Source organism: Pseudopodoces humilis, chromosome 1, assembly GCF_049639895.1.
Source record: "Pseudopodoces humilis isolate 2021_Gansu_Grassland_sample_001 chromosome 1, ASM4963989v1, whole genome shotgun sequence".
Classification (NCBI taxonomy): Eukaryota; Metazoa; Chordata; class Aves; order Passeriformes; family Paridae; genus Pseudopodoces; species Pseudopodoces humilis.
Window position 1 is genome coordinate 120,226,925 of NC_142200.1, and position 27,869 is coordinate 120,254,793.

General features: G+C 39.8%; 1 protein-coding gene across 1 annotated transcript in view; it reads left to right on the forward strand.

The window, feature by feature from the left end:
• The window catches only part of IGF2BP3 (insulin like growth factor 2 mRNA binding protein 3), a 110,481-nt gene extending 86,559 nt beyond the window's left edge, over positions 1-23,922 (forward strand). The window contains exons 12-16 of the mRNA XM_005518876.2: positions 14,006-14,125; positions 18,139-18,213; positions 21,136-21,267; positions 22,374-22,487; positions 23,415-23,922. Coding sequence (XP_005518933.1) covers positions 14,006-14,125; positions 18,139-18,213; positions 21,136-21,267; positions 22,374-22,487; positions 23,415-23,516 — 543 coding nt within the window. The 3' untranslated portion in view covers positions 23,517-23,922. The remainder of the gene's footprint in view (positions 1-14,005; positions 14,126-18,138; positions 18,214-21,135; positions 21,268-22,373; positions 22,488-23,414) is intronic.
• Positions 23,923-27,869: the final 3,947 nt, after the last annotated feature.

Sequence of the window (27,869 nt, forward strand, 5' to 3'; positions counted from 1 at the left end):
AGATGACAGAGCTTTACAAACTCTGCTGTCTGAGTTCGTCCCCTTCTTTGCCCAACAGTGACATCTAGAGAGCTAAGTCTGAGACTCTTCATGAACTAGAAAAGTGAAAATGCAGCACAACACACCAAACTTTATCAAACAACTCAAGTTGTATTATACTAAAGGATAGTTGTGGCCTAAATATTTTTCCCAGCGGAAGAAGCCAAGAGAGAGTCACTGCAAGGAGCAGGAAAAATTCCACTCTTGTAGCATTGTTTGTGAGAGTGAACAACTTTGGTGTTATGAATGCATTATGAAATATATTTAATATAATAGTGGCTTTATCAGAAAAATGTGCTTCAATGAAAGTTACAATAGAAATATGTTTATACTCAGTTATTTTACTGTCAATAGCAGAGCCTCCATTTATGACAAACAAATTCTCTCCCTCACAGCCCTTTTGGAGTCTGCGCTCCAATTAGATTGGCAGAGTAAACTAAACAATACAGGTTTCTGCTTCACTGTATTATATAAAATGCCATCTCTGGTAATGAATTGCCTCAATTTTTTTCTTGAGAGAATAGGTGTGGTTTGTTAAAAGTATATCATTTTCTTTCTTGGTCATTAAAAGTGTGGCTTTTCCTTTCTTTTTACTCCAGATTTGCAGACTACTTTGCTATTCTTGAGATTCATACTGTAAGCCCACAGTTCTGTTCATCACTTGGTTTATTTTCATTTCTTTCCCACTTTTCCCCTCTGTTGTGGTTCTTTTTGCTTTGGCTTTAAATATACACCTAAACAGTGCTGAATTTGGTGGTTACTCCTGTGTGTCCCTCTGTTGCTAGTGCACCTTTATCCCCCAAATGCACCTTTTTTTGGCCTGCTAAGATCTCTTGCAGTTTCCAGGTTTCTGGAAATAGGATAATGGCAACATCTGGAAAAAAGCATCAAGAAACAAATGTCATTGTGTAAAAGTGTAGAAACTGTGTATCTGGAAGGACCACTGTCTGAACTCTCTTGCTTCTGCTCACGCTCAGTCCTCTGAAGTTGCTCTCATTCCATGCAGGCTAGATGTGTGACAAGCCAACATGCAGAGAGAAGGGATAAACTCAGATTTGGAGGCTGAACTCCAACAGGTTTTGTGAAGGTTGGAGGTGGTACCAATACATCCCCTGAGGCAGATAATAAGGGCTTCTAAAGCAAATGTATGAATGAGGGGAACTATCTCACTTGTGTGTACTTAGATGTGTTGGTGTTTGGAAAAGAGCAGGTGGTTCTGTGGGCTTCAGGTGATTCAGACCCTCAAATTATTTGGAGTTCTTGTTGCTCTCTGAGGAGAGAAAACAAGGAAAAGTATGAGTCTATTCCTTTAATGGATGTATTAGTTTCCTTTTTGAAGACTTTTAAGTCTTGCTTGTGTATGAATTAATTTTCTGTAACTTTTGAGTTTTACTGTCCTTTAATTTTTTCCTGCAGTAATAGAACAGTTTTGCAGACACTGACTAAATAGGTTATTGGGATATGCAGAAGTAGAAAGAGAAAAAAGTCTGGCTATATTTTGAAGGATAAATTGATACAATTTGAAAGGCTAAAGGTAACAAAGGGGGGAGATCTAGGAGATCTCATGAGGGATTTTTAAAAACTAAAATGAAATCTCTAACTAAAAGAGGCTTTGGTCTTGGGTCTTAGAAGAAAAATTAATGAAGAACTTCCAGGGAGACTCTATGTCCATTTACCTATTTGTTACAAAGTTCCTTATTTTGACAAAAACATTTGGGCAACCCAAGTCCCTTTACCTTGTTCTCAGTGCGTGTCCTATTTTTGGGAGCAGGGATTAGTGGACATTGAGGATATCCCTTTCAGGCAACTGGAAATCCTTTCTGAAAAAGCTTCAGGCATCAGGGTGTAAAGAAGTGTATCCTGCTGTACTGCTTATTTTTGTGTAGTGCAAATTTTGCCTTCTGCTCAGGGCTGCACAGGGCTGGCTCTTCCCTGTCTCCCGTTTGACTGAGCAAAGGCGCACTCCTCAGCAGTTTCAGCTACACCATCACAAGGGGCCTCTTGGCATCCAAACACCTGAAGTCTGTGCTTCCAAGCCATACAGTGAGCCTTGGGACATCCCTGTGCTGGGTCTGAGGGTGGGTTTGAAGTTCTTGTTGTAATATCTTTGTATGGACCTGTTCTTCACCTTGTGGGGATGGGCTTGCCTGGGGCTCTCCCTTGGGTCAGAAGATTTTAGGTGGGTGAATTTGAGCATTTGCAGCAGGGTTTCCATATGGAGCTGATACTTCATATGTACAACCTTCTAGTGACAAGGTGTGGCTGTGACCTTGTGTAGGACTTGCTCCCAAAGAAACTGAAGTGTCATCTTAATTATTGAAACAATTATCTGCCACATTCCTGCTTCTGTTTTTTTAACATGGATATGAAGAGGAAAAACATGCATAGTAAACAGATCTAGGATTTTATTACAGTGCCAGAGCTTAGCAACAGGTGTGAATGCTCATGCGTACAGCTGGAGCAAAGTGTTCCAAAAACATTCTGTACTCAGGAGCTTGGGACTGAGTAGTTAAATAGGTTTAGCTGTGTTAATGTGTGTGGTGCTTCATCCTACCCCTCTTCATGCAAACGTTTAAGACATTTGACAGGAGCATTAACATTATTCTCCAGCTGCTTCAGGTACACTCTGGTATCACAAGCTTAGGAAACAGTGATGTTATCAAACACTAGTTTGCATTTAGCTCCTCAGACTGGGCCACATTCAGGAGAAGGATTTCCATGTGATTCAGAGACCTTACTCCATGATGGTTCACACTGATGTACAAGACCAAAGCCTCATCTAATTTAATCTAACGAGATGCAGATTGTGCCTCACTAATAATCTGGGTGCTGCTTTACTCTCTGTCCTGGCAGTGGAGCCTGCACAGGAAGGCACAAGTTGTCCTTGGTACATGTCTGGTGACAGATACAAACATGCATGTGGGTTACATGGCCATTGCATGGCTAACAGTGTCTGAGCACCACAACCAGTGCAGACTAACCATCCATTTTTTGGGTGTTTTTACCTATTGCTAGCAACAATTCTTGATATTGCAATTGTGTAATTTATTTGCAGAGTCCAAGTTCTGTTTGCCTGTTCAAAGCACTCATTTTGTGCAGTTGCTGAAAAGGGATGCAATGGAATTGCATATTGTGTTTCAGTTCTTGAATTTTCCTCTCTCTTCTGGCAAAAATCCAAAATCTGTTTGTTTTTTCTCTGGGCTCCTAAAAGACAAAAAATCAGAACATGTGAGAATCATTGAAATATTTTATGGTTTGAGGAGAAAGTAGGACTTAAATGTCTCAGTTGAAAGTATTAAGAGCTAAAAATTCTTTTCACTGTCATGGGCATGATTTTGCTCTTATGATCCTGGTGATTTGATCACACTAATGATCTGTTTTTTTTGACTTATCTGTGCCCTTGTGTGACCATATTAAGGACCAGTAGCCTTTCTGTGCCTATTTGTACCCAGTGTCTTGTCCAGCTGCTTTTGGGCCTGGAAAAAGCACCACTTTCTATTCATCCTTAAATCTTTCTCCTTAGCTGTGCACTTAAACGCTTGTGTGTGTTGCAGCTCTGACAATTGCAAAGAGCTTTGTTAGTCTGCCCACTGTCACTTGTAACAAATGTCATGACCTGAGCACCTGCACAAAGTGCTGGGATTCCTATGATGAGGGGAGTAAGGTTCTGCAAAAGGAAATATCACCCATGCTTATGTTTTCCAGAAGATATGTTGCCACAAAAAAAAAAGTTTTAACAAGTATCCCAGCCAAACTGCTTCAGATGTAGTGTTGCTCTGCTCAAAGCTGTTTTGATGGAGTTGTTGCTTCTGTCTTCTGAACTGTGGGGAGAATATGCACATACTTGTCTCTCAAGAATAGAAGTCTGTTCTCATGCAACACTGAAGGTTTTAAAGCTCCAAACAAACAAGAAATCCTAATCTTAAAGTCCAACTGTGTACAGTCATTCAATTAATACAGCTAGCCCACCTACTGGGGTTAAGTGGGTTGCACCCTTCCTTTTAAAATTGGAACTTTGCATGTTTAATTTTACATCCAACTGCATTTCTTTTGCAGCCTCTGGGTCTGAAATTTGGCATCCCAAGGGCATGGGGAAAGAAGGGCTAACCTGTGGAGACCTCATCCTGCCCTTGAATGTTCTGAAACAGGGTAGTAGAATTAATTCTGAATCATGGCAGGTAAACTCAAACATGAAGCAAGGTGAGAAGTACACAGCTTTTTACCATAAGAGGAGTTCATACCAGCTGCTTTCCTTCATCATGGAAGAGATACATGAACTTCTGCCCTGTGAAACTTAGCTAAGGTGAAGAGATGCTCCTCTGCTCGTAGTGGGACTGCTTTTTCTGCTGGCTTTTTTGGACACTCCTTGTAGCTTCTTGAAGGTCTGCCTTCAAAAAAGCACTCTTTCTAACCTTTTCTTTAGCCTCACAGTAAATTTTCAGGTTACATGATATGCATACGGGCTTCTAGGAAGACAGAGGGAGAAAAAAGGAAAATTAAAAAACCCAAACAAAACCAACAAAAAAACCCCAAAACCAAAACAACAGAAACAAAGAAAAGGTCATTTCATACAGTAAACAAAACCAAGAAATCAAACCACCTTTTTCTGATTACAAAAAAAGCCTTGTACAGTTCGGCTGATAGGTTGCTTTTCTTTATTCTTTTTTGCCACCTCTTGAAGCTTTTTGTTGCAGGTGAGGAACATGCCAACGGAAAACTTTCTCCTTAGAAGATGTTGTGATCAAGAGAAAGATTCCTTCTTTATTCTCCAGTCATTTTCTTAACAATAGTAAAGAAGACATCTTCTATATTGCATAGAAGTAAGAGAAGAAATAACTGTATTGTGCTTTTGGCAGGAAAGAAAAGTAATTTAAAATGAAAAATTGCTTCATTGAGGGCCTTCATTTGATGCCCTGAGCATAGATGAGAAAGACAAGGAAGAGGAAAAACTGTCCTATGCTTCCAGGTACTTTGACTCTTACTTGGTAAAGTTTGGCTCCTTTGGATGTCTGGGTTTGATAGGATTAGCTCGTGCTACTGTTAACGTCTGATCTACCCAGAGGTAGTAATGTCTGTACATCCATAATGTGTGTAGTTGCAAGTGGCTTTGCTCAGCTTTTTGCCCAGCTTGTTAAGCAGTAGATGATTTTTGAGAAGCTGTCCTGCAGCCAAAAGAGGATGTGGTTTTGGAGGGTGAAGAAGGATTTGCCAGTGCTTCTACAAAATTATTTTATATTGGTGAAATTAGAACCACATACATGCAGCACACACAATCTTGGAGGGCGCTACATGACAACAACATTGTCTGAAAAAATCTACCAGCTAATTAGACTTCTTTTGAAGATTGTAACCTCACTGCCTTGAAATACACCTTTACTGATGCTTAATTTCTTACATTCATTAGTGATGCGTTTTTTGACAACTGAAAAATTGTCTTCATCGTGTGTAACATTGTGGGATTGTTTTGCCCTGTGGAGAAAATGGTTGTTCTTCCCACTGTGTTGAAAGTCTCCTGCTTCTGCCATGCTGTGTTGGCAGGGACCTATGTCCAGAGCAGTCAAACCTATTCTGCCTCTGGACATGGACCAACCCCTCAGTGAGGGAAAAATAAAAATTAAACTGGCACCATATGATGTACAAAGATCTGGCTAGTCAGTGGTAGTTTTTCAAGGTGTTGATGCCTCCAGTTACTCTTAATAGCTTCTTTTACAGTTCTAAGGTTGTCATAATGCAAATAGCATCACTTGTTAACTAGTAATCCGTGCTTTTTAAAATAAAAATGGTTTCTTCTTCACTGCAGGTTTGAGTACTTGTAGAGATATTTGTAGTTTCTTGGAACAAGAGAGAATTTATTTTGGTTCCCTGCTTTTAGATTCTTATGGGAAGATTTAATTGGAGTCCCCTTGACCATCTCAGACTCTCAAGCTCTTCTGAATGTCAAACTAAACAGGAAATGTAATTCCTTAAGGTGCCAAATACTTTGTTATTGGAGTGTACTGAGTTCTTTCAGGCCAGAAACAAAAGTAGGTCAAGTATTCATTCTGTTGTATCTGGCTCTATCTCTGGTTTGTTTGTTAGTTAAACATGGTGGAAAAATAAGTGATCTTTGTGTTTACACAACCTGTTTTTCTGGCAGCTGTCATGAAATCTGAGAACAGTGCCTTTATAAACCAGATCTGATAAGTACCTGCATCTTCCAAAGCCACGTGAATTCATGGGCAACTTCTATGGTTTTTTGAGTACCAACGTGGCTGCTGTGTCACGGCTGTGATTTTTGAAGTGCAAGTGTTTCTATACATATACTTTTTGGTGGTCATACACTGTTGCAACACTGAATACCTATGCTTGCTGCTTGTGAATGACCAGCAAAATTCCTGCTTACATAGTTTCACAATCTGTTCCTTATGTTGATTTCTGATTCTGGCTGTCTGTTCTGAATAAAAGGTGGCAGATTGCTTTTTTTGGCATTGTGGCCAGTCAGATTTTGCAAAAACAAAAAGTTCATGCCATGTTCAGAAATATGTCAAACCAGTTCCTGCTTGTGAAATGCCTTATAACCAGCCTGCCAGAAAATGTTCCTTCTCTGCTTCTGTGCCTTATTGCTAGCAAGGCTCTCATGTTGGAAAAACTTCTGAAATATGTGGATTAGTGACTTCTAGTAGTCTAAGAAGATTCCCAGTTAGAAGATGATTGTGATGAAAAGTACTAAATTTGAGAGCCAAGAAGTGGAACGAGTAGTACTAAGTGAAATGATTTTAGTGGCCTCTCACTTCAGGTACTGACCATTGTTCAAGGACCTTTGAGTTTTAGGTATTGAAATGCATTAGGTCCCAAAACGGAAATGTAGTCGGGGTGGGTCATTCTTAGGTTTTCAACCAAGAGGAGAGGACCAGCTCAGCTAGATGGATGTAACCACATATAATTTTTGAGGCTGATTGTGGGGAAAGGAGGTAGAGCTGCAGGGGCGCTTGCCATGGGCTGTGTGTCCCAGAAGGGGTCATGCCCTTGGTTCATACAGTGACACGAGTGTTTTTCACATAATGCAGCAGTAACACTAAAGGGAACCATCTTGGATTTATCTGGGGTTCATGGGAAGGAGAAACCCTGGCTTGGATGGTGGCTGTACAGTTCATGCGTAGCAATATTAGAAACTTAGCATGCAGATCAAAGTTAAAAATACACATTGCTTCTTTTAAATTGTTTTGCTACTTCTTGACTGACTGAATTCAGCAATGCAGAATTCGTCTGAGTGTAGTCTTGGATTTTCAGGCAGTGAATATGGCAGAAAACTTTACTCTCAGCATGAACCTAAATCTGTTTGAAGTAAACCTAAAAAGCTTGGAGGGTGCAGGGGGTTCAGTCTGCAGTTTGTTGATTTGCACTGGCAGTGCCACTTCAGCTCAGCGATGGTACAAGATGGTGACACAAAGTCATCCGCAAGGATGTTGTGAAACTGTGGATCATGTTAGACCTATCTACTAGAACTTTGTTTTCCTTAATGAGCCCCTTGCTTCCAATGAAGGCTTAAACTTTTAGCATTAGTACTGCAAAATGAATACACTAGGATTTCTCTCACATCATTCAAGCTTACTTATCAATGAATTGAATCCAACTAAAATGTCATAAAGGATACTTGGCTTAATGTTAATTTCCCCTTGCTGCAAGTTTTTATTACTAAATAAATAAGAGCATTTAATATAGCTGTGGGCCAGGATAATTCTTCACAGTACATTGCAAAAACGTGGTTTAAATTTTGGCTTTGGATCTGGTACAGGGTTTGAATAATATGATACCTCACTTCCTGACAAACTCAGGGTATTCTGAAGACCGAATGAGTTGTCTGCAAATCTGCCTTGTCTTGGTAATCATAGTTGTTGGGAAGGGAGGAGAATGACAAAAAAAAGGAACTTTTTAATGCAGTCACTTACTGTCTGTATTCATTTACTTTTGCAAAGTGGATTTGTTTATTACATAAAAAAAAACCAACAAAACCAGTATCTCACTAGGCTAGATGGTATCTCCATGCAGTCTTAAAACAGGTCTTAATTATTTCCCTCACAACTAAAAAACCTGATGCTGACTCAAAGTGAATTAACATGACTTTGTAACTTAAAATAAATGTCTCATGCTAAGGTAATTAATTTGTAACATGAAACATAACAGGCTTAGAAACTAGGAAAGATCTGATTCTTCTCCCATTCATGTCTGGCTTAAAAGCCTATTTACTTCAGTGGGTGCAATATTTTTAAAGATTTACAGCCTTATCCCAAACGTTGCCAAGGATTTGCCAACCACATGCATTTGATGGAGCAAGGGGTCTATGGAGACACTTACGCACGAGACTGGAAAAAATTTTGTACTGTTGGCAGGCTTGCAGAAAAAGACTGAGATTTAATGCTCAAGTTAACTTGAGGGACATAAATAACCACAAAAATGCCACAAGGAAGATCACACCATGCACTCATGATGACTGAGGGAGCTGTGGACTGACCTAGCAGCAGCATCAGCCAGAATCAAGAGAGGAGGGGTCATCTTGGGGAAGAACTGAGGAGGAAAACCTCTGTTGGCTTTTCTGTGTATTGTTTGCTGTTCTGTGTTGTTCTTTTTGTTTTTCAAATGCAATTCTTTAAATAGGATGTCCATTCCCGCAGCTGGTAGTGCCTTGGCACCTGCTTTTTTACCTACCACCCTCTACCTGGAGGTTCATAGCTTTCTTTTTCTGAGTGTTCATTCTTGCCTGGCTGTGCTATGGCTGTTACCCAAGTGCAAGATGAGGAGCAATGCTTTTCCTTCTGATAATCTATTAGGTAAGGAAAAGCTCTCCTCCTGTGTGGCTTTCTGGTTTGTAGAACTGATGCATCAGGAGTTGGCAGAGAAAAGTTGTAGCAACCTTATCCTGAGGGCAGATGGTCTCTACAAATCTTTCTAACCCTGAAAGCAAGAGCTGCAGAAAGAAGAGTGAATCTGCAAATTTTCTTGGCTGGGAGTCCTCAGATTCTAGCTCTGGTGTGGAGTAGTAGCCCTTGTGCTGAAGGACTTGTTGTAATATCCCAAGGAGGGGAAGAACTTCACTCCTGCTGAGGCTCTGGAAACCAGGAAATGATGGTTGTGCTAAGCCAGTTTCTGAAGAATTAATGTGGTAGGGTTGGCAGCAGAAGGGAAAATCTCCTGTAGGGAGACCTGCAGGGTCTGGCTGGAGTGAAGGGAATAATCCTGCAATGCAGGGGTTCCAGGTGAGCCCAGTGTAATGGGGAAGCAGCCATAGGTTACAGGATTTACCAACAGATGATGAGTTTGTCTTGGACGGATGAGGTGGGAATATAAAAGAGAAATATTATAAGAAGAAAATAAATAGTTGCTATGGACTGTTAGGCTAGGGAGACATGGCTGGGGCTCAGGGAACTGTAGGAGGTATGGAAGGAGGTATACCCAAGCTGCTCCAGGAAAGAGTTGTGTTAGTTTAAAAAGTCAGAGCTAATAGTGCGCTGCAGCAGTTGCTTAGTCTCACCCAGTGGGGTAGATTAATTCCCAGCTCTGTGTTAGACCACCATTTTCAATCATGATGTAAATGAGCAAGTAGGAAATCTGATTTAAGTTGACTTATCAAGTTTTACATGTGTACTTTAGTTACCTTTCTGAAAGCATTAGAGTGGTCTGTACCTTTGCTTACAGTGAATATATCTTTCTGTTTATACAAGCGTGCAGTTTGCTTGGGTGCCATTTGCTTTGGGTAATGTATTTTTTCTATTTTCTGTTAAAAAATGATGAATGGTGCTTTTCTTATTTGCTTGATTAATTTTAACTTCTGATTTTCATCAGGCAACATTTGGATGGAAATTGGAATCCAATTAGTGAACAAAACCAGCATTTATAATTGTTTTCATTAGTTCAATGTGCTGGATATAGACAAAAATTCCTTATCAACCCTGTTTTGTGACTAAAGCGGACTAATTTTTTCAGAAACAAAGCAAGTATTTTCAGCTGTTTATGAACTGAATTAATTGTTTCCTGTCACCATGCTTTTGAAGAACCTATTTCTTATATCTAATAAATCTTGGTTTTTGGAGCTCTTTTCTTAAAGCACAAAATCCCTGAAAAAAACACAGAACCCCAAAACAACCTAGATTCTTCACTGAAGTGAATATCTCAGTGGTATATGTGTGCTATAGCTACACAAGACAAACTTCTCTTATTCAGGTGAACTAGCCACAGGCCTATACCTACAAATATTGCTGGGGTAGAAGAGGTGGTCTGTTCATCACAGATACTGGAGATGGATACTTGCAAATTAGGGTGGATGTGTGGACTGTAAATCTTGGTGAACCTAGGCTGCTGCTTTAAAAGATTTTCTTTCTGCATTCCTGTCAGTTCCCAGGGCTGGGCTGACTTTGAATAAAATATTTTCTTATGTGAAGAAAAAAAAATAAACTGAATGGGGAAGAGAAAATTGTCCAGGAGACCTTACTCTTGTCAAAAAATATCTACACATACATATTTTGGCTTTTAAATTGTAAGTATATATTTAAGCAAACTTAAAGGGAGGGAGTGAACGTTGAAGCTCAGATTTCACAGAGTGGGAAATCAGTTCCCTAAATTTAGTGCTTCTAACATATGTTTAAGATCTAGGAATCTATTTCTGATTTAACTCATGTTAGGAGTTCCTGGAAAGCTCTATGACTTATGTGGCATGGCATGGGTAAGATTAAATTATAGCAGATTTTCTTCCATCCTGAGATCCCCAGAAGCATCTGCAAGATTGATGGGTGGTGTAGCCATTGCATTGTTTTGATGTGTTTCTTTTGCAGGCTAGGTTTCCAGTAAATACAAAAGGACTTAAAAATTATTGTGTGTAAGGAGATGGACAGATAGTAGTTTGAACATGGTGTTGTCATACTCTCAAAAGCCTTAGACTTGATTTCTGCCAGAACTAAAAAAGAAAGAGCAGTATGGTTTTTAATTGGTGAAAAATTAATGTGCATAACATAATTTCTCTAAATTTTGTGTGATGTTATTACTGGAGATTAATTTGGTTATATGTGTATATATATATACATGCATATATATATATATATATGTATAGCCAATGTGCTACTCCAGACAAGAATTTAAATAATTCCAGTGTATGAACAGTTGAATATTGATGGATTGTCCACTATTCCTTAATAAACACATATCACTATTGCACCAAAATGCAAGTTTAGTATTAAAGAACCTCAGTCACTCACATAAGAAATAATTTTTTAAATGTCCTTTAGAAAAAAAGAAGTTGAAATGTGTCAGAAAGTTAAAACTATGAGGAGGGATAGGAAGAAGGTGCTACAGGGAGCTGATTGTGGAGTTAGAAAGGCACTTGTACATCTGTCTTCTGTTGCCTTTGCTGCCCATGTTTCATGTTTAAGGGTGAGGCAGCAAAAAGGCATTTCAGTGGTGAATTGAATCCAGCCAAGAAAGTGGCTTGAAATCAAGCTTTGGGAAGGAGAGGGGAAAACTGCTCAGCGGGCAGATGGGCAACAGAGGGAAGGCAGGAAATATATGCAAACAAAAATAATGAAGTTTGACTTGGTTCTGTGGTACAGAAATGTGTCTGGAGGTGGGTTTAGGTAGAAGCTGGGTAAATTCTTGAAAACCAAGTCAAGTTGCACATTTGATTTGCAGCACTGTTGTAGTAATTAGCTGGAAGAGGCTGGCTGGAGAAGCATGTGAAAGGGAAAACTTCAGCAGTGGATTTTTGCAGGAGCTGGAGCACATGTGGACAATTGAATGTAGAGGTCAAGAAGAGGAACAAGCAAGGGGTGGGTAAGATGTCAGGATTGGAATGAGGAGTTGCCTCTACACACAGTGCAATGGGTCCTTGCAACAAAACTGGAACTTCATGAACTTGTAACCATTTAGAAATAATTTTTTGAAGTGCTAAGATCAAGTGAGTGCCTACAGTAGCATTTCCAAATTACTGGAAATCTTGCTGTATTCACAGTGAACATGTAAAAGGACTTATTATGACAACACTCAGGATGTTTGTAATAATAGGAGGAGAATATGAGTAATCTTCTGGAAAGTGGTTTAACATATACTGAAGTGACTGGTATCTTTCATTACAAATACATAGTTTTAGGGCGTAGTTTTGAGATCATTTGAAACTGATCTGTAGGCAGATTAAAATGGGTGCTCCCACCTTTCCCCATTCCCTAGCTGTTGTTACTTCCTTCCTTGATCACAGACTGCCACCTGTGTGTTGTGCTGGTTATTTGGGTCAGGGACTTAAAAATCAGCCGGATCTGCAAACCTGCTGGCCTCAAAGCATACAAGGCAGGGGGGAAGGCTGAGTGTGGAGGCCTGCATCCATGTGGGCTTAAACCAGCATGAAATGCCTGTGAATCCTAATGCCTTGTATGTGTGAAAACACAGGGTAAACTATGCAACCGTTGCAACCACCTAAAGTGTTTCTGTTCCCAATATCCTATTTTGGGGTTTCTTCACCTGGTGCATGGAGCTGTGCCTGGAATTCGTACCCCCTGAGGTTACAGTTGACTTGTGTTTACCAAAAATGAAGTGGTAAAACTTAGAAACAAGCATTTTGTTCTTATTTGTTTATGGTTAATGCAGTGGGACTTCACCTTGAAAGACTTGACCTTGAAAGAAGTTAATGAAATTTAAAATAAGGGGGATGTTGGTTTTAGGATTGCATCTGCTTTTTGCTTTGTGTTGCATATAGCGGTGTGGGGCTTTTTCTGAAAATATCCTAGAAAAAAGCTGTTTTGGTGAGCTTCTGTATGTGTCTGTATTCCTATTAAAATATACAGCTGAGCAAAGCTAAATGAGCTTGGTTGGTCCCATGTGCTCTGCTTGCTGGTGCTCAGTGCTGGTCTGCATGGTGGGCACTGAGAAAGCAGGGATGAGGATGTTTGTGTTGTCTCAAAAGATCTCTGCGTGAAAAGGGCTTGTTGGCTTGTCTTATGAAGGATAAGCAAAACAAATTTTGAAAATACCCAAAAGGGGTACACAGAGGAAGAAAAACTTTAGAAGGAGAGGAGTGTAGTGTGCTAACTACTTCCTAGTTTAAAAAAAGGCTTTTTAGAGGTAACCCTGATGGAGGTGGATGGATCAATGGTCCAGTAGTGTAGTGTGTACTCAATGGTGCTCCGTTCATCTGAGTCAGGCTCTTCTGAGGCTGGTAACACAGCTGTGACTTACCCTGGCATGTGCAACCCTGCAGGCTGACCATTTCTATGCTGCTCGTAGGGAGGATCTCCAGGATTGTGTCATGCTCTCCAGCTGGGGTGTCTGCTTGAAAGCAATAGCAAGATGCAGTGACGCCTGATATCCAGTGGGTGCAATGCTGGGGTCCTCTCACTTTTAAGAAACACGGTGTTTAATTTACTAGCCTGCCTGAGGACCGCTGCCAGGGCTCCAACTGTTGCATAATGTTACACAGGAGGAATCACTGGCAGATTTCAAGCTGGCTATCATTCCAGATCACTCCCACACAAAGGAAATTGTAGCATATATGTAACTCTGAGGCTTTTTGTACTGCTCTCAGCACAATCTAAAATTAAAAATATAACTAGGAAACTAGGAAGAGTTTGCCTGCTCAGGCTGTAGTAGCCTCTCTTTGCTTGTAGTAGCCTCACTTGCAGTGTCTTGCATGTGGAAGAGAATCCAGACAGCAACAGGTAAGAATGAAAGCCTCACAAAGAAGCAACACCTCAATTGTTTTTTAAAGTTCTAAGCATTAAGATTGTGAGTATATTATACAAGATGAAAGAATCCTCTTTTGGCTCAAACTGGTATTCTTGTTCTGTGGATTTTGTGATTCCCAAAAAAAGCCAGACCCTTAACACTCAGACATCACAGGGGGAAGTAAGATTTCCCCCTCATTTCCATGCATGCCTGTTCTGTACCCATTTTCCTGTCAGTCTGATTCATAATGTTCAAAAACATTCACTGCATTTTTCCTTCTTCCCCACAGCAACAGCCCGAGTCTGAAACTGTTCATCTGTTCATCCCAGCCTTGGCAGTTGGAGCTATTATTGGCAAGCAGGGACAGCACATCAAACAACTTTCTCGTTTTGCAGGCGCATCTATTAAGGTATTATTACACCAACTATAACTTTCTGCCTATTCTACGTGACACTTTCAGCAAGTTTGCACAAGCTGTGCTTTCATGAACATCCTCCCCCACTCCATGCTTAGAATGTGATGTGATAAATGGTACATTTGTTTATAAATCATCTTTTAATCTTCCTTGAGACAAGATAATTAGAAGCATGTTTTCAAACCTCTCCTGAGGTGTGAAATATAAGCTGCAAAGAAAACTACTTTGGTGGTCTTAGAAACAGACTTGTGCCTTAATGATGCAGCGCTTAAAGGCTTTCTCCTTACTTTAAGTAAAGTGAAAATTGGTGGGGTAAATTCCCCTTCTAAACACAGCAGCACAGTTGAGGTTTCCTACTCTCGTGGCTGCCCTTGCTCTGTTCCAGATGGATTGGTCTGGGCTGTCAAGCTCAAATGGATCTATGCTGAATTGTTCATGTTGCAGCTTCACCCACGTGCTGCTCGAAGTTCCTAGGGCCAGTCAGTTCTTAAACAGCACATTTACTTTGTTATCAGGTTTAATATCCAGCTGTTTGTGTATTGACCACCTCGGTGTAGCTAAGAACAAGATGGTTTGCAGAGGCTGACCTCTAACAGAAGCTTGAGTTTTAGTCAATTTGGTGAAATCTTTCTTGGCTGTGTACAGGGGTTAGTACCAATTGCAGTTGTAGGAAGGCCTTGGCTTTTGATCACTTTTTTTGGGTCATTGTAACCACAATTATTTTCTCCAGGTGCTTGAACATTTTTTTCTTACAAATAATATTTTCTGCCATTTTGTGCTGTATAATGTTTTGGCCTAATTTTTTTTTTAAAAAAAGAAAAGTTTAAAGAGCAGTGCATTTAAAGTACAGTGTGTAGCTTTAGATGGTCATTTTACTGCACAGATAAAACAAATGCCTTCTTCTCAGCCCAATATTTTTGTTTTGGAGGAGTGATGTGTTTAGTGAGTGCTCTGGTAGGGATCTGCCAAAAGTCTCGAGTGCAGGGCAGGAGCTGGCTATGCTGAGTTGAGCTTGGTTTGGAAGGTGTTCATCTAAGTATGCAGAGCAAAATAATTGGGGAACTCTGACGAATGAGTCTTGTGTGTGGTTTGCCTAGTTCTGATCTGTTTACTGGCCAGTCAACCAATGACACACTTCCCAATTCCATCCTTTTTTGAGCAGAATGTTAAATAGTTATACTATCCAGATAATTTATATTAATTGAGCATTAATGATTTTTAGGGGGAAAATGAAGCAGAAAAAAGTGAGAGGTGTCAATATTTCTTTACCAAATCTGTCTTGCATGGGGCTCTGCATCACATGTGTTTCCTCTTTCCCTCTCCATTCCTGCAGCTTGTATCTAAAGTTTAAGCAGTGTATGGAAGGTACTGCTAGTTGGAGAGAGAAATGTGAAACAACCTGGACCTCCAGGAACCTGTCCAAACTAGTTCTTCAGTTGGTCCTTGGATGAGAATTTAGTGGAAAGGGAGTTTCCAGTGTTTCTCATCAATCTGGCTAACAGTGGCCTCAGGCTTCCTCTACTGGCTGGCACCCCTCTACCCCATGCATTTAACATTTCTGTATAAATTTAAATCCAGATAAAAGTTTTCTCAAGCTCTGATCTTTTGTTCCTTCAGCAGGAAAAAAATTAAGACACTTTTTGTGAAAATAAGATAAAATCTTAACAAAAGTATACAGATACAGGGTACACTTGGAAAACTGGGAAGCTGCATGTGTACTTATCTATTAACATAATGCAACTTCACCTGTAATATGGCAGAACAACATGGAGCATCAGGCTTCCTTTGAAGTGAAAGTATTAAATATAGCAACCGGTAAATTATTCAGAATTTCTGAACTTCCCTTATGGTTGACCACCTGCCCTCTGTCATAACTTTGGAGCAAAATAATAAATTGCGAATCAAGGAATCTGTGCTTTTAGCTGAGAGTTAGAGGAAGTGCTGCCTGCGTAACTCCTAACTTGCCAAACTGCAGTAACCATTGTGGAGGAAGTAAGTCTGTGCGTAATGCTTGTTTTGAGTTGTGCTGTAGCTTGTTACAGCTGGAAGCATTTTACATCCTCCAGCATCTTCTCTGTGCTCATGCTGAGCTTTGTAGATCTGGTGAAGCTCATCACCCATGACGCAAGACTAAACTGCAGATGCACTGGGGTTCTGCATGAGGCTGCAGTGCTCAGGTTGTCACCTCAGAGGTGCATGTGGCTTTTGCTGAGCTCAGGTTGTGTCCCGGTGCTGGGGGTCACTGCTTAGCTACGCAGGCTCAGTGTGGGACTCCAGCAGAACTCAATTATTCAGCAAAAGAGTCAGGCAGAGATCTGAGTTATCTGTTGCCTACCCTGTGCTACACTACTCAGACCTGTTGTGAACAATTGTCATCTCCTTGGCTATAAATTCCTTACACAGCAGCCCTTCCTGATGAAGGCTGAACGTTATGGGGTTTGGGTGTATAAAGTTGTCAGTTTGTGGCTTGGCATATATAGAAGACTGGTTGTTTTCTGGTTAGGGATGTAAAGTTGTTTAATCTCAGAAGTTAAATTCACCACTTGTATATTATTTGTATGTTTATAACTATTTTTTCCAAGGGTAGACAGACAAAATTAACACAGAATTCTCTTGGGTTGCCCCTTCAGATATTGAATCGTTAGTTGGTATATGTTTCTTTTGCAGCCCTCAGCCATGTTTTATCCCAGCTTCTGAGAACAGAATATTCCAGGAGAAAATCAAAGCAAGATTTGTCCCAGAACATTTAGACACACATAAGATGTAATGAAGGCTTGATGGAAAACATTTTTCCTAAAATTTTAATGAAGGTGCTGGTGGCTGCTAAGAAAACTAGAGGTGTCTGAGAGACAAAACTGTCTACTTTACACAGATGACAATTGTCAGGCTGAACTCTCTTCAGTCAGCTGCCTCTAAACATACCCTGAAATTTTGCCCCTCTAGAACACTGTCCAAAGAATGGATGGATTTATTCTGTGCTTGGTCTTACCACAACGTCGTGTCATGTAAATATACTGCTGTAAAATTAATGTGAACTTTTAGATATATCCAATTGGAATTCATAAGTAATGAAAAATAGATATGCAAACCAGATAACTAGTATGTAATGCCTTCTCCATCTTAGGGTACAATATGAATAATGTTATAAACTTTCCTTAGCAAAATTCTTTAGTGAAAATGATGCCTGGTGACTGGTAATTTGTCTGAAATAAACTACAGCTGTTAAATATGAATAACATCCCTATGCCAACAGCTGAGATGAAATTCTGTAGTGTTTAATATATTGCTCATTCAACAGCAGCTATGTAATACTAGATGCAACAATGGAAATGTCAGTTGTGATAAACAAAAGATTCATTCGGAATGTCAGAGGCTAGTTTGAATTATTCAATGCCACTGGGGTCTGAGAACAACACCCACAGAAATCTTACTGTTGTGGTGACATGAACTGCTAAAGACCCTACAGGCATCTCTGTCTCAGCTCTGGTGGAGCTTAATTTTTATTTGGGTCACACATTGTCCAGTACAGAGTAATGTTTTGGATCTGATTAGTTACAACAGTAAAGTGATCTTCTGTTCTCAGGGGAATGGATGCAAGCTTTTGCTAATGAGCAAAACTTGTTAGAAAGACTATTCAAGCTAGCCGGTAGGGATGAGAGTCTGTTTATTAACCAGATTTGTCTTTTTGAAAGCTACATGTCTTACATCACTCATAGCCACATGAAAACACCATGTGGGATTCTGCCATGTGTGGATGAGTAGCTGTGTCTTTAATTTTCAGAAGTAAATTTGCTCGTGGTGGTTTAGCTAGTTTCTCCATATTTCATTACAGCTAATTAATGCACTTTAAAGAGAACAAACCCACCATGACTGAAGTGTGATGCTGCTGCTGCTGTAACGAATAATTTTTCACTCCTGAACAGAATGTGAGACCGAAATGGGGAGGAGGTGGTTTTAAACTATTCCTTCAAAAGACAGCTACCAATAGCTATGTTTATCCATTCCAGATTGCCCCTGCTGAAGGACCAGATGCTAAGCTGAGAATGGTTATCATCACTGGACCTCCAGAAGCTCAGTTCAAGGTACAACATATGAAAAACTTTTCAGTATGTAGTGGCCTTTGGATCCTAAGGGACAATATTGAAAACAAAACTCTGTTCCAAGCACGCTTTATTCAGAATTTTAGTAAACACTTGGGTTTTGCTTTCCTTTTGCTGAAAGGTGTCACACAGGAATATGAGTAATACAGCACTATTAGAGGCCACATTCTGGTCACCTGTAAACTCATGGGTGTTTCATGTAAGTAGGAATCAAGTCCAGCATAAAAATATGGCCATATTATGTTCCTAAATGTCTCTTCTATCTACAAGTACCCTTGAGTTGAATCTTTTAATCTGTCTTGGTACGTGCAACGGTTTTGTGTGCTTAATTGAAATTACAAAGTTGACAAGATGAAATTGAGTCTTCCTAGGTTGCTGTTTTGTGCCAAATGGAAAATGCTTTTTGGGTAGCTATACAGATAAATGAAAGATTTATAATTGTATTTCCACTACAACTACAAGGAGATACTCAACCTGATTATCCTACCTGTGTTCAAATTAAGCTCCAGAGTGGCCTTCTGCCTCAAATGTCAAGGGATAAATGTCTAGTTACCCCAAAAGGAGTTGACTGTGCTAGAAGTGATGCAGGCAGCTCAGTGCAGCAGCTTGGCATCATCACAGATGTGGCCTGAAGCATTTGGAAAGTCACTTGAGAGTTTGCATCCTAGCATCGTTTTCTTGCCTGTTCTTATTTTTGACTTTGTATTTTTGCTTCAGGGCACCTTGCAAGAAGGAGGTGTGCAAACTTTAGGGATATCAGTTTGATTAATGCCTTTAGGATTTTTGGAAAATTACCAGGGCAGGAATTCTGCAGTGGTAATAACAAACTTAGATGCATTTGGGATTGTTGCTCAGTTACCATATGCATTTGAGATGCCACTGAAGTCAAAGCATGACTTGGGAATTCTGTGTCCTTGATATTTTCTGTGTGCATGTGGGCTTGGCCACATGGGACGTTTCATGTATTGGGTGCTCTTATGGTCTGGGGTCAGCAAAAGGTCAGATGCTGGCTATTCTTTTTCATCAGGTATCAGTGGACTTACCCTCAAAGAGTAGCATGCCAAAGAAAATTTGGGCATCCCTTATGTTGACTTTTCATGTAGGCCAAGGCTTGTCCTCAGGTTTCCTCCCAAGATAAACTGTGAGTCCCACAGAGTTCTTCTGGCAGCTCTTCTCTCCAGCCTGACTCATGCAAGGAGGAAAGTGTCCTTTTTCTGCACCCCATACATAGGTTAAAACCACATCAGTCAGTTGCTACTTTACACTTGAGCTCTGCTTGCAAAGGTGAATCAGTGTAGTAGCACAGTCAATGCTCCTGGACTATGTTGGTTTTATGAAGGAAAGGGATTATCCCTTGAGGCTTTATTCAGCTCCAGACCTTATAGCCTTTTAGCTGCTCTTTGAGCAATGCCCTCTTGACTGGAATGGGCAGAGGCAGAGCTCAGTCCTTCCTTTTATCACTGCTGTTAACCTGAAGCTGGTTTATGGCCAGGTCCACACCTCATTAGTGCTCTCCTTAAACTCTGATTAAGAAGGGTCTCCTCTCTTGGGACAGTGGTTGTTAGGGCCCCAGGAATGCAAACTGGTGCTCCACAACTTAAAGAGGGAATAGCTGCTGCTCAGATGAGTAATGAGCTCTTGGAGAGGCAGTGTTATCCCAGAGCCTGTGACTTTGGTATCCTTTCCTTAATCCACTGTGCTCTGCTGTCTGTGATTCGTGTCCCTGGTAGCTGCAGTGGCTGTATCCCTTTTTCCTCAGCTGCTGCAGCCTAGGGATGTTGCAGTATACAGGGCTAGTTGTTAGCAAGGCAATGGGAAGGGAATATGCCACTGTTCAGAGCCTCTGCTGCAGTGCTCCCTAGAGTTCAGGCATCCCTGTGACACTGCTATTCATCCATGGCTGTTGCCTTGGATCTGGGATATATGAAAGTGAAGTGGAATCTAGTGTAGACAACACATTTCAGCCACCATTTTACTGTGGAGGGGCTTGCAGCCCAGTTAGATTGTTTCCTTTCCTAAAGACCTTTTCAAGAACTGAAAGACTGGAGATGTTGGAAGACCATCTACAATCTTTTTTAAAAGAAGTCCACATCCCATCTTTCTTTATAATTCGGCAGTAATGTATGTTCTTTTGAAGCATCTAGAAGCCATAGAGTAGAAGATTTGGTTACCATTTCTCACAAATTCACTGATAAATGGCTGTGAATAAGGGAAAAATGTGTTTAAAAATCAGCAAATTTACAACCATAGTCTCAGTGGACACTCTTCTTGTGCTATCTGGCACTTGTGTGTTTCCCAGAAAAAGGAACCGTGTGCTGGTTGGAATAATACTGTTCCCACGGCACTATTTAGATCTGGGCAGTTTGATTCTCTACTTTGGAAATTTGAGCAAGTGCAAATTTATTTATTTTTAAACAATATGTTGTAATGGATTGTGAAAGCAAGCTCTTTGCTCCAACTGGAGTCTTTATCCCATGACTTGTTGGGGGTGTTGTGGCTTTTTTAGTTTAGCGTCCTTAAAAGAATGGGTTTCCGAATCAATTAGTTGCATTTTGTGCTTCTGAGTGTAATAAAAAACTTCTGCCTGACAGTTCCTTCTCTCCACCACTCTTTACCTCTACAGAAAAGTGATAGCTTATTTTAAAAGCAATATTTCTACCAAAAAACAGAATAATACTGATCTCTGTGAAATTGCTGTGTGGTTCCCTGGTACGTCAAGCAATCTTTAAAGCTGGACACTGGTACTTTCTACTTTGGTACAAAGACTTCTTTTGGAAAAATAGTATATTTATTAAGGAAAACACTTTGTCAGGATTGTGTACTAAGAATTCTTCTTTCTGTGGAATTTCTTGACATTAAGTAGATTCCAGGAAGAACATTCTCTAACTGAAAGCAATTTTTCAGGCTCAAGGGAGAATCTATGGAAAACTTAAAGAAGAAAATTTCTTTGGACCTAAAGAAGAAGTGAAACTTGAGGCTCATATAAAAGTGCCATCCTATGCTGCTGGTAGAGTTATTGGTAAAGGAGGCAAAACAGTAAGTAGCTGAAATAAAATCCTTAGTGTTGCTCAGTTATGTTTCATATTTAGTGTGTATATATACACAGAAAGCTTAAACTTTTAGCTAAACTAATTCTTCGATGTTACATTAAAGCAGGAGCTATTTTCTTAGCTATACTTGTTACATTTTCCTTTCTTGTACTACGGAGTTGAAGCTGATCTTAGAATGATTTATTTCATTTCTAAATAAGTGGTAGGAATTTAAGACATGTTCAGACCTCAATGCTACAAAAAAAGTGTACATATCTTTGTTTCAGTTAAATTGATGGCCCTTCTTAGGCTCAGCTTGTTGTATAAAATAACATCACTGAGATTTTTCAAACCTCAAAAGGTGCTGGTGCTCTGCTGGTGCTCAGGTATCTTCACATGGTGTTAAGTCAGGAGAAAGATGATATTTGCAAAGACATGGTTCAGTATCGGGTGTCCCTCCTGAGTGCAACAGGGTCTTTAGATCAAGTGTCAGGAGGCAATGTGGCCTCTTCCATTACTTGCAGTAGTAAGAGGTTTAAGGACAAACATATCTGAGAAGCTGTTAATCTAAAACTTTAATTACACAGTGATAAGCATTTCTAAAACAAAATTAGTTTTAATGAGACAAAGACCTCTACTTAACACCATGGAAGCCTGATAAGCTGCTGAAAATAATTTGAACAAACAGAACTTCTCAACTGCTCAGTCTGAAGTTCTCCATCTTGTGTAGGTTTTTGAAGTGTATAAATACTCTGGCATTTTTCTTCCCTATATTATATGATTTTTCTGACCTTACACTTTTAAACTCAAGTGTAAATACTGTGGCATCTATTCGCTTTTTTTAAGTCATGTATTTAACACCTTCTGTGTGTTGTATTCGGTCTTTAAAACACTTCTACAAACCCAAAGGACTTGGTGCTAATTTATGTTAAGAGACACAAGAGGCTCATGTTGCAGAGTGCACACTGCTGCATAAAGATGCTTTCTGTTAGTGAGGGGTTTTAAAAAATGTAGCTTTGAGGATGATGTTTCAATGCTCGGGATCTTTGAGGCTTGGTGGTTGTATAACATTCATTAGTTTAAAGTTTTCTGACTTCTACTATCTGTTTATAGGTAAATGAGCTCCAAAACTTGACAAGTGCAGAAGTTGTAGTCCCTCGTGACCAGACACCTGATGAAAACGATCAGGTGGTTGTGAAAATAACTGGTCACTTCTATGCATGCCAGGTAGGAGGACTGCAATGATTTTCTGTATTGCCTTGATGTTTCCATGGTCTTTCTTTTATAGCCATGTGCAGGAGCCAAGGGATGGAAGACTTTTGCTCAGGGTACAGAAAGAACTGCTTGCCAGGCCTCTCTGGTTGTCTGCTGCAATAAACTTTCCTCATGCCTGTGAGAGAGATTTATAACAATAGTGCACGTTTACATATGCAAAACAGTCTCCTTAAATTCTTCTGTCAATTTATGTAGGCTCTGGCACTGCTAAAACTTTCAAAGCAAAAGAAAAAAGAAAACTCAAGTTGTGATTGGGCTGAAATTCAGAAGGAACAGGGACACAAGCCATACCATAGTATCTGGAAAGAATACACCCAGATATGTAATTCATCCACATTGCCCCATTTAATATCATGAGGGATCACAAGATTTCTTTCCTCATTTAACTCAGACTCATTCCTTTTGATGCTTTGCCGCAGGTGACTTGTAGTTCAGAAAGGAGACTGTGGGAGGGGGCCTGGGAAGTCCTGTAAGTCTGACTTTCTGGTTACCCTAGTGTATAAAAAAATTGTACCTTCTTTATTAAAACAGTGGTTCTTATAAGACATTAGTATTTCCAGAGGAGTGAAAATTAAGGCTGTAACTTCAGTAATCCCAACAGTGGTAGTCATCTTCCTATTCTCATGCTTTCTGTATTACAGATGAGAAAACTGACCATGCAAGTAGTTGTTGTAGGTCAAAAAGAAGAAAAATTAAAATCTCGTTTGTACATCATGAGAATGTACAAGTGTATTTTAATTAACAAGTTATCTTGTCAATACTAGAAATTTAGTCATTCCAGGTTTTCTTAATTCCAGTAGCTTCTCTCATTGGTTGTAAACAGCAGTCACTGCAGCATGGCATCATGATGGGTTGTTTCTTCTTCTTTGTGTCCTTCAGCTTGCTCAGAGAAAAATTCAGGAAATACTGGCTCAGGTAAGAAGGCAGCAGCAACAGCAAAAAACATTGCAAAGCGGACAGCCTCAGCCAAGACGAAAATAAAGGTTTAGGAAATGGCCCATCAGAGACAGATGCCAGACCAAAGACAGACTGTGTGACAGAGAGACAGGTGGTGAGCACCTGTTGAAGTTTTATGCAGAAGATCCACCAAGCCAATCACCTGTTCGAGGACCAGGCAACCGTTGAACGCTGTCTCTGAGAATGTATTCTTTAGGCTCTCTCAAACTTTTGAAACCCAGCTTTAAAATAAGGACCCCTTCACTTCCCTTTTGTTCTATTCTCACAATTTAACATAAACTCGTTAGTCTTTTTTATTGTTCTTATTATTCCCCAACAACTTTAGAACTTGGTTTAATGAAGCTTTCTCTTCTGAGTTCACTGGTTAAAAAAAAAAAGAAAAGAAAAAACCAACAAAAAAAAAAGAAAAGGCATTGCTCTTATAGGTCCAGTTGTAAAAGAAGAAACATTTGGAGGGTGGGATTGCGGGTGGGCTAGGGTTAGAGCAAGGGTATTGACAAGAGTTTAAGTGTTAGTCCCAATGTTGAAACAAGTGGCATTTTTTAAAAAAGAATTTGGTTGCATTTTTACATAACACTGCCATGAATAACCTAAGGGAAGTGTTGAATGGTGTTGGCCAGGGCATAAAAAGATAAATATGCATTTTACTAAACTACCTCAGGCATTTAGTACCTCAATGAGAAATTGTTCCTTTTTTGCTTTTTTTTTTGGTATTTTGTATACTTTATAAAGCTAATAGTTCTTGAGCATTTTATTTTTTTAAAAAAAATTAAAATTTGATCAGCCACCAGCCAGGAGTACTACAGACTTATCGGGGAAAAATATAGTAGAGCACTTCTAGCTGCTGGCTGATGGGAGTAAGGTGGGTAAAAAAAACACAGCCTCAGATTTCCTGAGGGCTTCAACACCATCATTTGTTTAAAAAAAAATTCAATGAATGTTCAAAAGATAGTGAATGATGCCAACATTCTGATAGCAGCAATGCCGTTTAGTTTTCTTTTAAGATGGGATGAAAAAGTTTGTGACGGTACTTTTTTGGGAACAGGACAAGGAAGTGATGGCAAGAGGCTGGGGTTGGGGGAAAAATTTAGAAGGCTGCAAGAGGCTGAATTTTTTTTTTGTGCTACTTGATTGAATGCATGAACCCTTTGTGCCTTTGACCATCACTACCTAATAATGCTACATTTAACCATTTGCAGCCCATTTGGACTTTGCCATTTTGTTCAAAGAGCAAGCTTCATCTTCAGTTTGATAGAACACTTGATCTGCTGGAGCATTTTTGAGGCCAGGAGGGTCTCTGCTGTCTGCAGATCACATCATACTGCTTTCAGTTACCACGATGGGGGAAGGTCAAACAGTGTTTGATCACATTGAAAGATAATGAAAGGCTAAGTTTACATATCCAGCCGCTGTTATGGGCCACACTAAGCCACTTTGAAGGTTTTGAAAATTATTACAAGAAAAAAAAACAAACAAAACAACAACCCCTCTAGCCTGGCTTATAATAGATGCAGCAGGATTTATGCACGTTCTGCAACCAACCATTAGAGGAGAACAAAAAAAAAAATGTCAAAAGGCAGGGATAACAGGAAAGTTACCAAATTTTTTAATTTCCAAATGTAATTTGAATGATGATTGTGGTAATAGTGACACATTCAAGTTTCTACAATAAACTTCAGTCTACCTCAGTTTAAGAAAAAAAAAAAAAATGTGGCAACACATGGTGCATAAAGACTGCTGTGTGTGTGTGTGCGCGTGCGCGCCTGTGTGTGTGTGGTCAACAGAGCCATGCTATTACCTCTGAACCTTTTTTTGTGATGTTTTTTGTGCATGAGATGATCAGAATCACCATGCTGCACTGATTTGAGGGGCACAGCGAGCAAAAACATTTGTTTCATCATTTTGTTATCTACCTCTTAGGTTCATGTTGAAATAGAGGCATTACTACATAGACTAGATAATTTTCCCAAAGATCATTGTTGTACAGATTAGATAATTTTGAAAATGGTCTGAAGTGTTTTTCCTGCATCTCTTCTTTACTAATTGGTTTAAAAACCACAAACTTATGTTGTAGTTTTAGCAAAGAAAAATGAGTTTCTTTTCCTTTTTTTGACAGTGACCTTCATCTAGCCTTTAGGATAATTTTTTTTTCTTACAATGAATTTAAAATTACTGAAGTATGGAAAGTACATAGCATTTTAATTTTTGTTGAGGCTTAAGTCAGTCGGACGTTCCTTTCTTAACATTTGAGGAGGATTTGACTTCATTATTTTCCATTAAAAATTACTTTACAGATAGGCGCTGCATTTACATCTGCTGATTTAATTACTGTCATCTCTCTTAAATTTCTAGACTTAATATGGTATCTCATGTTTTTCTTTTCAATTGAGACTTGGTAATTTGGAGTATTTGGGAATAGCTAGAAAGTAAATACTGTAAATGATTTCAATATCCAGAAAGTATGGAACATTTTTCATCTGTAATGTGCCCCCCAATGCAGCTCTACTTGCCAGATGCCTCTGAATGGAATAAAGAGTTTAACTCCTATCATCAGATAAAGTTGTGTGGTGTTTTTTTAAAATAATGAGGCATAGGGACAGACTGTCCCAAGTATTTGCGGTGCTTTGATAAAGCTGGTTTCCTGTCCATAATAACTGAGTAAGGATGAGCAGTAACCTACAGGTATTCCATAACTGCTAGGACAGCCAGGTTGCAATGTTTGCACTTTCCAAAACAAGCAGTGAGTTCTGTGGCTTGTAATTCTCCCTCCCATCTAACAATGCCATATAGTCTGTAGGACAACCAGTGGTTCATGATTTGCCTTGCACCATTCACTTAGGCTTGTTTGCCGTGGAAGGAATGTGGACTTGACAGTCCTGACTGTCAGATCAAACATGAAGGAGTTCAGAAATGCAGTCATTTTATTTTTGGATGGTGGGGAGAGGGGAGGCAGTCTTTACTGTGGTGGTCTTGGAGTGATGAAGCTTTGTCATCAGTGTGGCCCTAAAAGCTTGGACAGGCAGAACCAGTCACACTGGCAAACAAATGTGCTGGCAACCTCTCACCCCAGCTGTGACCACCCAAACACAGCACTTGCCAGTTAGGACAGGACGTATCACCTCTCCATTTAGATCCTTGTTAAGATTATTTGGAGTAGAAATGAGACCAGGTGTTTAAATGAATGCTTTCACATGAAGGGAGGAGCTCGGAAATGAAGAAGCATCATGAATTACACAACTCTCTATCTTTTCAAAGAGAACTGGGAAGCCCACTTCACCTTCCTACTTCATAGCTCATTTCCTGGGACCAGCCAGCAGAAAGAGGGAATTGAAGAAATTATGTCTGTAGAAGGCATGGCATAGAGTATCTCATTTCACAGGGCAGCCTAAGCTCATTTCTCCATGTCACTATTGAGCTTTCTTCTCAGAACCAGCACCTTGTCATTTGAGCAACATAAAAAGTCAAGCCTTGCTCTGTACTGCTGGTGCATTTGTGACAGCTCAACCCCTGTTTTAAGCATTTGCTTAATCATGACATTTTTATTTGCTTCTAACCTTCCAGAGCTTTTGTTCTTAAGCCGCAATTTCCAAGGCATGCGCTCTTTGTATCAGTTTCCATTAAACGGAGCACGTGTGCTGTGCAAGACAGCCTGGGCTTGATATGGTGCTAAGGTGTAGGATTCTTAAGCAAACATGGAAAACTGTTGAGAAAGCATTCAAGCTGGGCTCTGATGGAGATGTTAGCTCAAGTGATGGACAAACACTGCTTGAAAATGAAGTTACTCAGATGCAGTGAAGAAAATCAGAGAAATGATGACAAGAGGTTCACTTAGTGGTTCCTCCTGTTTATCTCACCAAGGGATCCTTCACAGAGCCAAACATGTACCTGTCCAGAAGGACTGAATGCTGAATCTACAGACTCATTGCATAAGCTGTTTGGTATTTTTATTTTACCCAGAAATCATCTGATCTATCCAGTTGAAAAAATTTCCAAATGTTTTCTTTCCCAAAGGGCTTTAGTGTTGCACAGTATTGATCATCCAGACTGTCTCGGTTAATTCCTATGTCCCAGCTTCTAGGACTATCAGGCCATAGTCTCACCAGAGCTGCCAGGTAATGTGGTTGGGGTGTTGCAGTAGCACAGCAGAGATTAGAAATGCTTCTTTTCAATGGACGAGGACCTAGTTTTTTCTCTGTACTGGCAGATGATTGTTTAATAGCAACCAGTGGATGTTCACAGAACTCCTTTTCACAATATGCTTTGACAGTTAAGTCAGCTGTATTTGTTTATTTTACTGTTTTTTTTCTCCTGTTATTTTCATTTTTTTTGTCTTGTCTGAGTTCTAGCTTGTTCACACAGCTCTTCCCTCTCATACTG